General features: G+C 38.5%; 1 protein-coding gene across 1 annotated transcript in view; it reads left to right on the forward strand.

The window, feature by feature from the left end:
• The window catches only part of map3k7cl (map3k7 C-terminal like), a 40131-nt gene that overhangs the window by 4391 nt on the left and 20388 nt on the right, over positions 1-15352 (forward strand). Inside the window, exon 2 of the mRNA XM_061739311.1 lies at positions 8494-8575. Coding sequence (XP_061595295.1) covers positions 8494-8575 — 82 coding nt within the window. The remainder of the gene's footprint in view (positions 1-8493; positions 8576-15352) is intronic.

Raw genomic sequence — 15352 nt, forward strand, 5'->3', positions numbered from 1 at the left:
TTTGAGAAAAAAGTCGAGAAGAGTTGAAATTTTGAGAAAAAAGATGAAAAGTCGAGAAAAAAGGGGGGGTAGGTGGCCGAGAAAGATCGAAATGTTGAGAAGAAAGTCGAAATTTTGAGAAAAAAGTCGAAATTTTGTGAAAAAAGACGAAATTTTGTGAAGAAAAGACCAAAGTTTTGAGAAAAAAGTCGAGAAGAGTCGAAATTTTGAGAAAAGAGTCGAAGTTTTGAGAAAAGAGTCGAGAAAAAAGTCAAAATCTTTAGAAAAAGGTTGAGAAAAAAGTCAAAATCTTGAGAAAAAAGTCAAAGTTTTGAGAAAAAAGTCAAAATTTTGAGAAAAAAGATGAAAAGTCGAGAAAAAAGTTGAGAAAAAGTCGAAATTTTGTGAAAAAAGTCGAGAAGAGTCGAAGTTTTGAGAAAAGAGTCAAATGTCAAGAAAAAAGTCTAAATGTTGAGAAGTAACTCCACTTCTCTGTCACTCCAAACCAAAGACTCTGGTTCATCTTGGAAGTAACTGGAAGTTACTCGTGTCATTTGTTGATGTTTTTTTCCAGGATTCTGATTGGCTAGCATGACTTTATCTTCTCGTTACACTGCCCCCTGCAGGTTTGGCTGCTCATAGCACCTTAACAGATATTTATGCAGGTTCCTGGAAATGATGGGATTTTCCAAAACGTAGAGGGGGAAATATCCGTTTTTGTAAATACCCGGCTCTGTGGAAACGTGGCCTGACATGATTTGTTCCTCAGGTCCGTATTAGTTTGCAGAAGGTCGTTGGGGTGGTTTGAGGCCGTTAACAGGGTTAAATCCGGCAGCTGCCCTCATATAAACAGGGTTCCAGCGGGCAGAGAGGGGCATGCGGCCCTGGGGGGGCGTCTGTCAGAGCTTTGTAATTATTTAATCCACACTGCAACTTTAACTGCATGATGAAACTGGAGGCTGCGGTGTGTAGCGGGTCCAGGGGGTGTATTTATAAGAGTCTATAAGAGTGGTTTCATCACATGCCTTCCCAGAGAGGCTGCAGGCCGCCGGGCAGCAAACACCTGCTGCTGCAGCCGTGTTCCTGACCAGGCTGGAGTTTTATACTCACAATTAAAAGCTGGGGTTTGGTTCAGATTCGGTTTTAAAGGGACCTATTATGGATCTAATACCTATTTTAAACAGGCCTTGAATGTCTTCAAAACAAGCTTTCGATTTTTTTTGCTAAATAAATTAGAAATTCAGCCTCTAAACCAGGGGTGTCAAATGTTTTCATGCGGCCCGAGAGAAGTTTCCAACGCAAAAAAACGAAATGTTAATTTACTAAAAAGGAAGGCATAAATAATTGCCATGAATTGCAGCATATCCCATAATATATTTCTTCTACAGATCCATCGTTATTCCACAAATAGAGCAGTTTTCGACATTTTTTTAGTTTTCTAGAATGCATTTGCTGATTTTATTTCTTTGTAGACGGTCGTTTATTTTTATTAACTCACTACTATTATATATTTTCACAGGAAAAATATCACTGCTAAAAAAGATGAAAGAAGATATTTATTTTGAGAATTTCAGTTTTGAATATGAGGATAGTGACAAAGTAAAACCGTTAAAAAAGAAGTGCTGACTTTTTCGGCACACTGGCGTAAATATCCGCGCCAATTTTTAAAAATAAATACACTTAATTGTACTGGAAAAATCTCTAAATCACAAACAAACACAGATTTTGCTTTTAATTAAATTTCCTATAAAAAAGTGAAATATAAAAAAAACATACTTGTTTCTGTTTATCTTTATAAAATGATATTAAAAGTATCTTACATAATTTGAAAAAAAACAAGAAATTTCAAGAAAAGATCCTGAAGAAATATATTTTACATAATTAGAGTGTAAACAAAGTGCATATTTCCTTTCAAATTAACTAAACTGTTATTGGATTAGATAACAATAGTAAAAAAAAAGAATTAGAAAAAAAGATTTTCGCACCGTTTTTGTTATTTTGAGCGTGCGAGAAAAAAATTGGTCAAATCCGGCCCGCCAAAAAAAATGAGTTTGACACCCCTGATCTAAACCATGTCTTTATATTCCCATTCTCTAACCTCATTATCTATGCAGGATTCTGAGTGGGCGGGGCTATGATAATGAGGCTCTGTGCTGATTGGCTGCTTGAATGACGCGATACACCGCTACGAAAAGATTTATGTTTTGTTGGACACCAGAATAACTGATGCCATGTTTTTGCCTTTAAATATGTTTAAAAGTATGAAAATGTAAAGTTTTCAGTTATCATTGGTTTATATTCAGGGCTGCACATAAGTGGGCCGCCAGAGCGCATGTGTGTGTGTGTGTGTGTGTGTGTGTATGTATATATATATATATATATATATATATATATATATATATATATATATATAGGGCTGCACATAAGTGGGCCGCCAGAGCGCATGCGCCGTCAAAATCCACAGTGCGCTGTCAATCTTGTGCTGCGAAGCGCTTTTGCGTACCAACAGCTGGGGCTCATATTATTGGTTGTGGCCAGACCAGAATACTAATATTAAAAAATCTATTGGGAGAGCTTTTCCCCAGAACTGCCACTCAAAGTTGGTACTGGCCAATCACAGCGTGTCCTTACTCCCCCTCCATGCTCGTTGGGCAGGAAGAGAGGTTAGGATCAGCTTTACTGAACAAACCCCGACAACGACACGTCTCGTCAAAATGTCCAAGAAGCAAGCGCCATTAAGTAATTATTTTGGCGTTCCACCACCACTAACTACAAAGAGAAGTGGCTGCAAGATGTTACGCGGCGACGCGTACCATACGTTCACGCTCCCGCGTATCCTACCCCGTAAGCTCTGCGTTGGTGCAACGCGGAACCATAAATCAGTCAGTGTCCGTCACTGCGTGCAGCAGTTTCCTGCAGCAGCAAGACGCTGCTCTCTGATTATGGCTCACAGTTTATGAAAACCCCAAATAAAAAATAAATTAGAGAATATTTTATGAAATCAATAAACAATTCCATCATCAAAATTATAACGAATAAAGGTTCAACATATCTTGCTTTGCATTTAATAAGACTAGGTAATATAGTAGTTTCCCCTTTTAAGTTGAATTATTGAAATATATTAACTTTTACACCATATTCTAGTTGAATTATTGAAATAAATTAACTTTTACACCATATTCTAGTTGAATTATTGAAATAAATTAACTTTGACACCATATTCTAGTTGAATTATTGAAATAAGTTAACTTTTACACCAAATTCTAGTTGCATTATTGAAATAAGTTAACTTTTACACAATATTCTAGTTGAAATATTGAAATAAATTAACTTTTACACCATATTCTAGTTGAATTATTGAAATAAATTAACTTTGACACCATATTCTAGTTGAATTATTGAAATAAGTTAACTTTTACACCAAATTCTAGTTGCATTATTGAAATAAGTTAACTTTTACACAATATTCTAGTTGAATTATTGAAATAAGTTAACTTTTACACCAAATTCTAGTTGCATTATTGAAATAAATTAACTTTTACACCATATTCTAGTTGAATTATTGAAATAAATTAACTTTTACACCATATTCTAGTTGAATTATTGAAATAAATTAACTTTTACACCATATTCTAGTTGCATTATTGAAATAAGTTAACTTTTACACCATATTTTTCACCTGTAGCTATATTATACACCTTGGCTGATGTGGACATACAGAGCATAGGAGGATATTTCAGCTGTTATATGGTTGGCTGTCTGTACAGTCATGCAAGTTCAATGCTATTAAAGAACACGTTTTTTCATATAAAATAAACACATTTTTATGTGTTTCGTTTAGAAGTTTTGGGGGTTTTTTTTGGCTCCTGCGCTGCTGAAATCGGGGCGTCCTTTATTTCTATTTCTGAAAGTTGGCAACCCTAGGTGCAAAATATGCCGTGAGCATCCCAATCTGGCCGATAAAAACTGTAACTTTTATACTGACTCTACAGATTAACACGCACCATAATTTGTTAATTCATCTTTATAAGTGAATAAATATCGTTTTGCCTATAACTTATTCCTGCATCCCTCTTTTATCGATCCGGCGAGACGGGTCACCGCGTTTTTGGAGCCCCAAGTCACATATCCAGGGGCTCCTCTGAGCACCAGACCAAAATAATTATGTGCAGCCCTGAATATATACTTTCTTTTTCAGACACTATTCAATGTTGTCTGACTATAATGTGAAAACATAATGTTTTTCCTGATGGGGGAAACATAACTAAACCAAGAAGAAGAAGTTAATACAAGCAATACACACTAAAAACCGCTCCGTTAACAGGGCGGGGTGTCGGCGCTCCAGGTAGCCACTGCAGCTAATCAGGGCAGTATATTGTGAGAAAGTTCATGACCAAGCAATCTGCTGTTTGTTTGAGGACGTAAGTGATTTTACCGTCTGCAGCGCTAATAATAACACAGGATGCTACGAAAACACTAAACCTGAGAGCTAAAATCTGTGATCATTAATTGTTTATTGTATTAACAATTGCAGTGTTGTGCAATTTTTAATTAGGACCCCGAGCACTTACAGTGCGAAGGCCCTATTGTATCTGTAGGAAATGTTTTCTCGTTTTTCTTGTTTTTCTCATTTTTCTTCCTACGAAAGGAGGGCCTTTTTTCCCCCTAAACGTGCCCCAAAAGTCACCAAATTTTGCACCAAGCCAGGCCTGGTGATAAATGTGATATTTAATGGTTTGTATTAATGGGCGTGACCTAACGGCTCAACAGCGCCCCCTAGAAAACTTTGTGTCCCAAGCCCCACAATACGGTTTGACGTACATGCACAAAAATCGGTACACTCCTGTATCATGTCACAACTTAAAGAAAAGTCTCTTGGCGCCATGGCCCAAACCCAACAGGAAGTTGGCCATTTTGAATTAATCGTGTAATAAATCGTGGAGCGGCAGTAGCTCAGGTGGTAGAGCGGGTCGTCCAATGATCCGAAGGTCGGCGGTTCGAATCCCGCTCTGTCCCAGTTTGCTGTCGTAGTGTCCTTGGGCAAGACACCTTACCCAGCTTGCCCCATGTTAATGTGTATGAATGTTGGTGGTGGTCGGAGGGGCCGTTTGGCGCGATATGGCAGCCACGCTTCCGTCAGTCTGCACCAACGTAGCTACCACCACCGGTGAGAATGTGGATGAATGAATAATGATCTCTGTAAAGCTCTGGGTGCCTTGAAGGGAGCTATATAAAAACCATGCCATTATTATTAATTTTGGCGCAATTTATGCCATTCCTTCGGCCGTTAATGCAGCCCGAACCGTAATGTGCACCCAGGTGTGTTATACATCAAAATGTGCGTTACTTTTCTCAGTCAAAAGCGTTACCGTGGCGATGATAGATGCCAAAAATCGCGCCCCCCTTCTTCTGATTGGTCCATACAGAAAAAACTTTGTGCCTCAAGCCCCACAATACGGTTTGACGTACATGAACGAAAATCGGTACACACCTGTATCATGTCACAACTTAAAGAAAAGTCTCTTGGTGCCATGGTCGAATGCCCAACAGGAATTCGGCCATTTTTAAAGGTATTGTGACATCATTTTTAACATGCTTTTAACACTATTAAAAGTCTTGGCCAACATCCCTCAAATGTGTCTAAAAGAGTGTAACAAGAAAAACTTCACTCTAGTACTCCATTCCTGGCTTTTTATTACAGTGTTTTTTTGCGCCGTGAAAAATGCTTCCTTTCCCCCTTTCCTGTCAATCATTGCTCCGCTCCTCCTCCAAACCTCCTCCTCCTCCAGCCATACGCTCACAGCGGCGTCGGAGAGTTAAGCCGGGAGCGACAGGCGAAGCATGCACGGAAAAGCAGCAGGGCGAACCACAGCAAACAATCATAAAAATAAAGGCATGCAAGCAGCAGTGTCCCCTTATCTTAAGTCCAGTCAGTGGCCGCGGGTCTTCTTAGCAGTTTTCCTCCGGTGATTAGAACAAAAGACGCTCTAAACAGCTCCGTGTTAAGCCTGATTTATGGTTCCGCGTCAAATCGACGCAGAGCCTACGCCGTAGGGTTCAGCGTACCGAGCGCGTCGCCGCGTAACCCTACGCCGTAGGGTCTGCGTCGGTGTAACGCGGAACCATAAATCAGCCTTTATGGTGCGCTGGAGAGGAGAGGAGGCAGGGAGCTGGGTGGAGGGGGCGGTGATTTAGCGGATCGTTACGTAACGATCCGCCACCAAACCAGATGAGCCGTTTTTGCACAGTTATGCGGAAAATCCCAGAAAGCACACAATACACTGAATGTTAAAAGTTCGTTGTTTTTTGGGTGTAATTGATGTCAAGACACCCAACAAAACACAAAAAATCAAGAAAAATGTGTTTTTCATGTCACAATACCTTTAACATTTTGAATTTTTGAAAGTTAATTCAGCCCGAACCGTAATGTGCACCCAGGTGTGTTATACATCAAAATATGCGTCTCCATCCTGCGACGACACGCATTACTTTTCTTTTTCAAAAGTGTTACCGTGGCGACGCTAGACGCCAAAAAGCGCACCCACCCTTCATCTGATTGGTCCATATTTGATATTTCCTACTTTCTGCCATAACTTTTGAATGGTTTGTTATAGAGAGTCGTGGGTGTTTCATCCTCTAAATGTCCAGCCTGAAGAATCTACATCAAGTCATTCAAGCTTCCACTGCAGCCTGAACGTGCACAAGGGTGGAGGACCGTTCATCGCTGCTTGCAGCTTTAATTATTGTTGATATTGTGTGTCGTGTAATGTTGCTTTTATTTTTTTACTGCGTCTTGCAGGGGGACTGCCAATGCAAATTAGCCTTTCCGCTACAATTGATATGAAGGAAAAATTGTATTTATTTATTTTTTTTTAATTCTCATTAAATTATGGAATCATTTTTCAAAATGTTTCAAAATATGCCTATTTGTGGAAAAAATATGTAGTATTTGAGTTACATAAAAGCTTGTTATTTGTTTCCTTCCTAATTGTCCTTGTGGTCAAGAACCCCCAACACTAAAATGGTTTGGCCTCTGATCAAAATTTGACGTTATCATTTAATTCAACCATTAGAATGGTCAAAATGTCCGGTCAGCACAAGTCCGGTGCTCAGAAAAGAAGAGAAAAGAGAAGAAGAGAAGAAGAAAATAGAGGCCTCAGAGATTCTCTACACAAATATTTTAAAAAGGTGGTGACGGTGAAGCTGGAATTAATAAAGTCAGCGTAGAGCAAGGTAAGAAACAGTTACAACGTTTACCAACCTTGTAACTTAACCTAACTGGCTAGCTCTAATGTTAACGTCCATTAGCTTGTATAAAAACCCGAAGAGCAGAGGGAGAGGAGAGGAAGAGGAGAAGGAGAGATCCGGGCGCAGGGGGGCCCATCTTAGATTATTTTGTCCAGGGCCCCGGCAGGACTGTCAGCTGCCCTGATGATGCCCCCTACCAGTCTTCAGATCTTCAGCAGGAGGGTCCCCCCTTATGATCCTGGTCCTGGTCCAGGTTTCTTCCCTCCTGAAGGGGAGTTTTTCTTGCCACTGTTTGGTTTGAGGTTTTTCTCCCACTGGGGGAGTTTTTAATGTGCGTTAGCATCACGGGAGAGGGGGGTCGTGTGCACGTGGAAGTGGTGGGAGGTAGCATCAATGTGATACTTGCTGATACTGTGCTGGTGGTTAATCCGTCTGAGTTGAGGGTCACACACTACAAGATCTGACGCTGACTCGCTCCCCCGACTGATCTCCAGACTTTATTACATCAACAAGAGACAAGCAGGAAATTAAAGCTGCAAGCAGCGATGAACGTTCCTCCACCCTTGTGCAGGTTCAGGCTGCAGTGGAAGCTTGTATGACTTGAGGTAGATTCTTCAGGTCTAGACATTTAGTGGATGAAACCAGCCACGACTCTCTATATCAAACCATTCAAAAGTTATGACAGAAAGTAGGAACTATCAGATATCGACCAATCAGATGAAGGGGCGGGGCTAATTTGCACCAATTATGGTCAAGGACTCAAAACTGAGTCCGATGACACCACCATGACTCTTTATGTCAAACCATTCAAAAGTTATGGCAGAAAGTAGGGACTATCAAATATGGACCAATCAGATGAAGGGGGGGTGCGCTTTTTGGCGTCTAGCATCGCCACGGTAACGCTTTTGACTGAAAAAAGTAATGCGCGTAGTCGCAGGATGGAGACGCACATTTTGATGTATAACACACCTGGGTGCACGTTACGGTTCGGGCGAAGAAGCGGCCGAAGAAATGGGATAAATTGCGCCAAAATGACACGATTAATTCAAAATGGCCGACTTCCTGTTTGGTTTCAGCCATGGCACCAAGAGACTTTTCTTTAAGTTGCGACATGATAGTTATATTAGATTTAGAAAAGCTTGTTTCATGTGTCTGTTTCAAGAAAGGCTTTAATTTTAACCCGATTTTAAGTTTTATTTTGACGTCTTCGCTCATCTTTCGTGGCTAACTCTAACTGCTAACAGCTCTGTCTTTGGTTTCACGCAGGAATCAATGATCACCTCATCCAGAAGAGTTTCTCCTGATAAATCTGAAGTTAGAATCACCTTCAGCCTCGACGATAAATCAGGTAAACACACACACACACACACACACACACACACACACGCACACACACACACACACACACACACACACACACACACACACTAGGGATGTGTATCATTAGGAATTTATTGATACCAATACCGATACTCCTTATCAGTATCGATATTTATTGATGCTCATATCAATACCACGACATGTTGACGTTGCAAGATGGTAAAATATTCAATCGTTTAAATTAACTACCAACTTAATGATTCATAATCTCACCTTCACTGCAAAAACTCAAAATCTTACCAGGAATATTTGTCTTATTTCTAGTTAAACAGTCTCATTTTTAGTCAAAAAAATCTCATTACACTTAAAACAAGACTCATTACCAGAAAAATAACTTGTTGTTTGACAGAAAGTTGAAATGTTGAGAAAAAAGGCGAAATTTCGACTTTATTCACGAAATTGTATTTCAACATTAATCTCGACATTTCCACTTTTTTCTCGAAATTTTGACTTTTTTCTCGAAATTTTGACTTTTTTCTCAACATTTCGACTTTTTTCTCGACATTTTGACTTTTTTCTCGAAGTGCACAATCAAAAAAAATCTTCCCCTCTCAAATATTTTTTCTCCTGCATGGCCCTAATACTTTTCCGTAATTTAGGAACCGGTACCAGAAAATACCGGTTCTCGGTTCACATCCCTAGCTAAAACCCCCCCGGTGCTCGCTGTCCGTGCACGTCAGGAATGTGTGGAACACGTGTACGACATTACGACATTACGACATTACGACATTACGACATTACGACATCCCTCCAACCAAAACACAGCAGGCGTCTGGCCTGGGACCCCCCCCCCCGACCACAGCGTTTCATAAACAAACACATGTGTGTCTGTAATGATCCGAGCTATTTCTTTAAACTATCAATAAAACCAGCTGCCGGTTGGTTAACGCCCCCCCCTGTAAAGACCTAGCGTAGCCGGGCGACGGGCCGCCCGTCAGGGTGTTTTACGGCCCTGCGCGGGGTCGAGCTCAGGGACGGCAGCTGCAGCTTTGCAATGGCAGAGTCGGGTTTCTGACCGACACCAACAGTGTTCCCGCCGCCTCATGCAGTGTTCAGCTTTTAGAACACTGGCCTATATTTATAGGCCGTTAACACTTCCAGCGCTGCTGGGCCCCCCCGATCCCCCCCAAGACTGAGTGGCAGCGTAAACTTTCAGTTTGAGCAACTGGAAAACATCTAAAATGGGAAAGAGCTGTTGTGAGATCGACTGTACTCATAGATTTAGCAAGAAATCCGAGTTATCGTTTTACAGACTGATGAAAAATAAGCTTAAGAGAGACAAATGGATCGCTGCAATTCACAGAAACAACTGGTTTTTGGGTAGCTAACGTTAAACGGTCAAATCATAAAGTTCGGTGTCCTCATCACTTTAATTTCTACAACAAATCCTGCCTTGAAGTCGGACCAAGCGTCAAGACTTTTGTCTGCCTTCAAGCTTTGCTTCGTGTATTTCCCCGGCGTAGAAATTAAGTACATATAAATATCAGGAAACTGGATTCGTGGCCAAATATTAATGTCCATGGACCACTGGTTCTTGGTAACTGTACCAAATATTAATGTCCATGGACCACTGGTTCTTGGTAACTGTACCAAATATTAATGTCCATGGACCACTGGTTCTTGGTAACTGTACCAAATATTAATGTCCATGGACCACTGGTTCTTGGTAACTGTACCAAATATTAATGTCCATGGACCACTGGTTCTTGGTAACTGTACCAAATATTAATGTCCATGGACCACTGGTTCTTGGTAACTGTACCAAATATTAATGTCCATGGACCACTGGTTCTTGGGGTAATTGTACCAAATATTAATGTCCATGGACCACTGGTTCTTGGTAACTGTACCAAATATTAATGTCCATGGACCACTGGTTCTTGGGGTAACTGTACCAAATATTAATGTCCATGGACCACTGGTTCTTGGGGTAACTGTACCAAATATTAATGTCCATGGACCACTGGTTCTTGGTAACTGTACCAAATATTAATGTCCATGCACCACTGGTTCTTGGTAACTGTACCAAATATTAATGTCCATGGACCACTGGTTCTTGGTAACTGTACCAAATATTAATGTCCATGAACCACTGGTTCTTGGGGTAACTGTACCAAATATTAATGTCCATTGACCACTGGTTCTTGGGGTAACTGTACGGGTCACTGTCAAGTCCAACTGACGCTAATTTCAGCCCAGAATCGTCTGTTATCCCGTCTTCTCCACTAGGTGCAGACATTTTTGCTGATGTTTTGCCACTCAGTGCCAGTAAGGGGGCGTAAGTGAGGAAGTGACATCAATGCAGACCCTCTATACAAACTTGAATCCATAGTAAAGTTCTGACTGCGGTCTGCGGAGCATCTGCTTCACATAAAGAAAGTCTGGTTTGAATCTCGGCTCCTGCAGCTAAAGTCAGGCCGAATTGGACCCCTGCCTCCCCCGCCTCCCCCGCCTCCAAGATCCCGATCTGTTTCTCTGAACTCATGTTCCTCAGAAGGGGGGGGTCGTCCTCAAGGCCATGTCTGACTTCATACTTCATGCATGGAGCAGCCTAATCCCCCCCAGCGTGTGAGAACTACATGAGAACTGTATTTATTCCACATCCTAATTGGCCCCACGGCTGAGACCCCCCCCCTGATAGTCCTGCTTTTAGAGGGTTGCATCACTGAAGGATTCGGCACGTGTTGCACAACAACTCCAGGGGCAACCCAGTCTCACATAAAAACTTACCCTGCCTACGTTGGTCCAATACGACCGAGTATTAGGGCCAAACTAAGAAAATAAAATTGGAAATTACGAGAATAAAGTCATAATATAATGAGAATAAAGTCGTAAAATTACGAGAATAAAGTCATAATAGAATAAAGTCGTAATATTATGAGAATAAAGTCGTAAAATTAAGAGAATAAAGTCATAATGTTGCGAGAATAAAGTCGTAATAGAATAAAGTCGTAATATTATGAGAATAAAGTCGTAAAATTACGAGAATAAAGTCATAATGTTGCGAGAATAAAGTCGTAATAGAATAAAGTCGTAATAGAATAAAGTCGTAATATTATGAGAATAAAGTCGTAAAATTACGAGAATAAAGTCATAATGTTGCTAGAATAAAGTCGTAATAGAATAAAGTCGTAATATTATGAGAATAAAGTCGTAAAATTACGAGAATAAAGTCATAATGTTGCGAGAATAAAGTCGTAATAGAATAAAGTCGTAATAGAATAAAGTCGTAATATAATGAGAATAAAGTCATAACATTACGAGAATAAAGTCGTAATATTACGAGAATAAAGTCGTAATATTACGAGAATAAAGTGGTAATTTATGAGAATAAAGTCATAATATTACGAGAATAAAGTGTTAATTTATGAGAACTCTAACAGGAACAGCATCTTCTCCCTGTGTTAAAATGAGGAATATTGAGCATCTTGTGTTATGTTATATTTATATATTTATAATGTATTTAATATTACCACTTTATTCTCACAACATTATGACTTTATTTTCGTAATTTCCATTTTTTTTTTTTTGTCTTAGCCCTTATACTCAACTTACTGGTTACTTATTGGTTACTTATTGGTTAATCACTGGTTACTTATTGGTTACTTATTGGTTACTTACTGGTTACTTATTGGTTACTTACTGGTTACTTATTGGTTACTTACTGGTTACTTATTGGTTACTTACTGGTTACTTATTGGTTACTTACTGGTTACTTACTGGTTACTTACTGGTTACTTACTGGTTACTTACTGGTTACTTATTGGTTACTTACTGGTTACTTACTGGTTACTTACTGGTTACTTACTGGTTACTTACTGGTTACTTACTGGTTACTTACTGGTTACTTACTGGTTACTTATTGGTTACTTACTGGTTACTTACTGGTTACTTATTGGTTACTTATTGGTTACTTACTGGTTACTTACTGGTTACTTATTGGTTACTTATTGGTTACTTACTGGTTACTTATTGGTTACTTATTGGTTACTTACTGGTTACTTATTGGTTACTTACTGGTTACTTACTGGTTACTTACTGGTTACTTACTGGTTACTTACTGGTTACTTATTGGTTACTTACTGGTTACTTATTGGTTACTTACTGGTTACTTATTGGTTACTTATTGGTTACTTACTGGTTACTTACTGGTTACTTATTGGTTACTTATTGGTTACTTACTGGTTACTTATTGGTTACTTATTGGTTACTTACTGGTTACTTATTGGTTACTTACTGGTTACTTACTGGTTACTTACTGGTTACTTACTGGTTACTTATTGGTTACTTACTGGTTACTTACTGGTTACTTATTGGTTACTTATTGGTTACTTACTGGTTACTTATTGGTTACTTATTGGTTACTTACTGGTTACTTATTGGTTACTTATTGGTTACTTACTGGTTACTTACTGGTTACTTACTGGTTACTTACTGGTTACTTACTGGTTACTTATTGGTTACTTACTGGTTACTTACTGGTTACTTATTGGTTACTTACTGGTTACTTACTGGTTACTTATTGGTTACTTATTGGTTACTTACTGGTTACTTACTGGTTACTTATTGGTTACTTACTGGTTACGTATTGGTTACTTACTGGTTACTTATTGGTTACTTATTGGTTACTTACTGGTTACTTACTGGTTACTAATTGGTTACTTACTGGTTACTAACTGGTTACTTACTGGTTACTAATTGGTTACTTACTGGTTACTTATTGGTTACTTATTGGTTACTTACTGGTTACTTATTGGTTACTTATTGGTTACTTACTGGTTACTTATTGGTTACTTACTGGTTACTTATTGGTTACTTATTGGTTACTTACTGGTTACTAACTGGTTACTTATTGGTTACTTACTGGTTACTAACTGGTTACTTACTGGTTACTAATTGGTTACTTACTGGTTACTTATTGGTTACTTATTGGTTACTTACTGGTTACTAACTGGTTACTTACTGGTTACTAATTGGTTACTTACTGGTTACTTATTGGTTACTTACTGGTTACTAACTGGTTACTTATTGGTTACTTACTGGTTACTTATTGGTTACTTACTGGTTACTAACTGGTTACTTATTGGTTACTTACTGGTTACTAACTGGTTACTTATTGGTTACTTACTGGTTACTTACTGGTTACTTATTGGTTACTTACTGGTTACTTACTGGTTACTTACTGGTTACTTATTGGTTACTTATTGGTTACTTACTGGTTACTTATTGGTTACTTATTGGTTACTTATTGGTTACTTATTGGTTACTTATTGGTTACTTATTGGTTACTTATTGGTTACTTACTGGTTACTTATTGGTTACTTACTGGTTACTTACTGGTTACTTACTGGTTACTTATTGGTTACTTATTGGTTACTTACTGGTTACTTATTGGTTACTTATTGGTTACTTACTGGTTACTTATTGGTTACTTACTGGTTACTTACTGGTTACTTACTGGTTACTTACTGGTTACTTACTGGTTACTTATTGGTTACTTACTGGTTACTTACTGGTTACTTATTGGTTACTTATTGGTTACTTACTGGTTACTTATTGGTTACTTATTGGTTACTTATTGGTTACTTATTGGTTACTTACTGGTTACTTATTGGTTACTTATTGGTTACTTACTGGTTACTTACTGGTTACTTATTGGTTACTTATTGGTTACTTACTGGTTACTTATTGGTTACTTATTGGTTACTTATTGGTTACTTATTGGTTACTTACTGGTTACTTATTGGTTACTTATTGGTTACTTACTGGTTACTAACTGGTTACTTATTGGTTACTTACTGGTTACTTATTGGTTACTTACTGGTTACTTATTGGTTACTTATTGGTTACTTATTGGTTACTTATTGGTTACTTACTGGTTACTTACTGGTTACTTACTGGTTACTTATTGGTTACTTACTGGTTACTTATTGGTTACTTATTGGTTACTTATTGGTTACTTATTGGTTACTTACTGGTTACTTATTGGTTACTTATTGGTTACTTATTGGTTACTTACTGGTTACTTATTGGTTACTAACTGGTTACTTACTGGTTACTTATTGGTTACTTACTGGTTACTTACTGGTTACTTATTGGTTACTTACTGGTTACTTATTGGTTACTAACTGGTTACTTACTGGTTACTTATTGGTTACTTACTGGTTACTAACTGGTTACTTATTGGTTACTTACTGGTTACTAACTGGTTACTTATTGGTTACTTACTGGTTACTAACTGGTTACTTATTGGTTACTTATTGGTTACTTACTGGTTACTTATTGGTTACTTATTGGTTACTAACTGGTTACTTATTGGTTACTTACTGGTTACTAACTGGTTACTTATTGGTTACTTACTGGTTACTAACTGGTTACTTATTGGTTACTAACTGGTTACTTATTGGTTACTTATTGGTTACTTACTGGTTACTTATTGGTTACTTATTGGTTACTTACTGGTTACTTACTGGTTACTTATTGGTTACTTACTGGTTACTTATTGGTTACTAACTGGTTACTTACTGGTTACTTATTGGTTACTTACTGGTTACTAACTGGTTACTTATTGGTTACTTACTGGTTACTAACTGGTTACTTATTGGTTACTTATTGGTTACTTACTGGTTACTTACTGGTTACTTATTGGTTACTTACTGGTTACTTACTGGTTACTTACTGGTTACTTACTGGTTAATCACTGGTTACTTATTGGTTACTTATTGGTTACTTACTGGTTACTTAC

Source organism: Cololabis saira, chromosome 14 (assembly GCF_033807715.1).
Source record: "Cololabis saira isolate AMF1-May2022 chromosome 14, fColSai1.1, whole genome shotgun sequence".
NCBI classification, from domain to species: domain Eukaryota; kingdom Metazoa; phylum Chordata; class Actinopteri; order Beloniformes; family Belonidae; genus Cololabis; species Cololabis saira.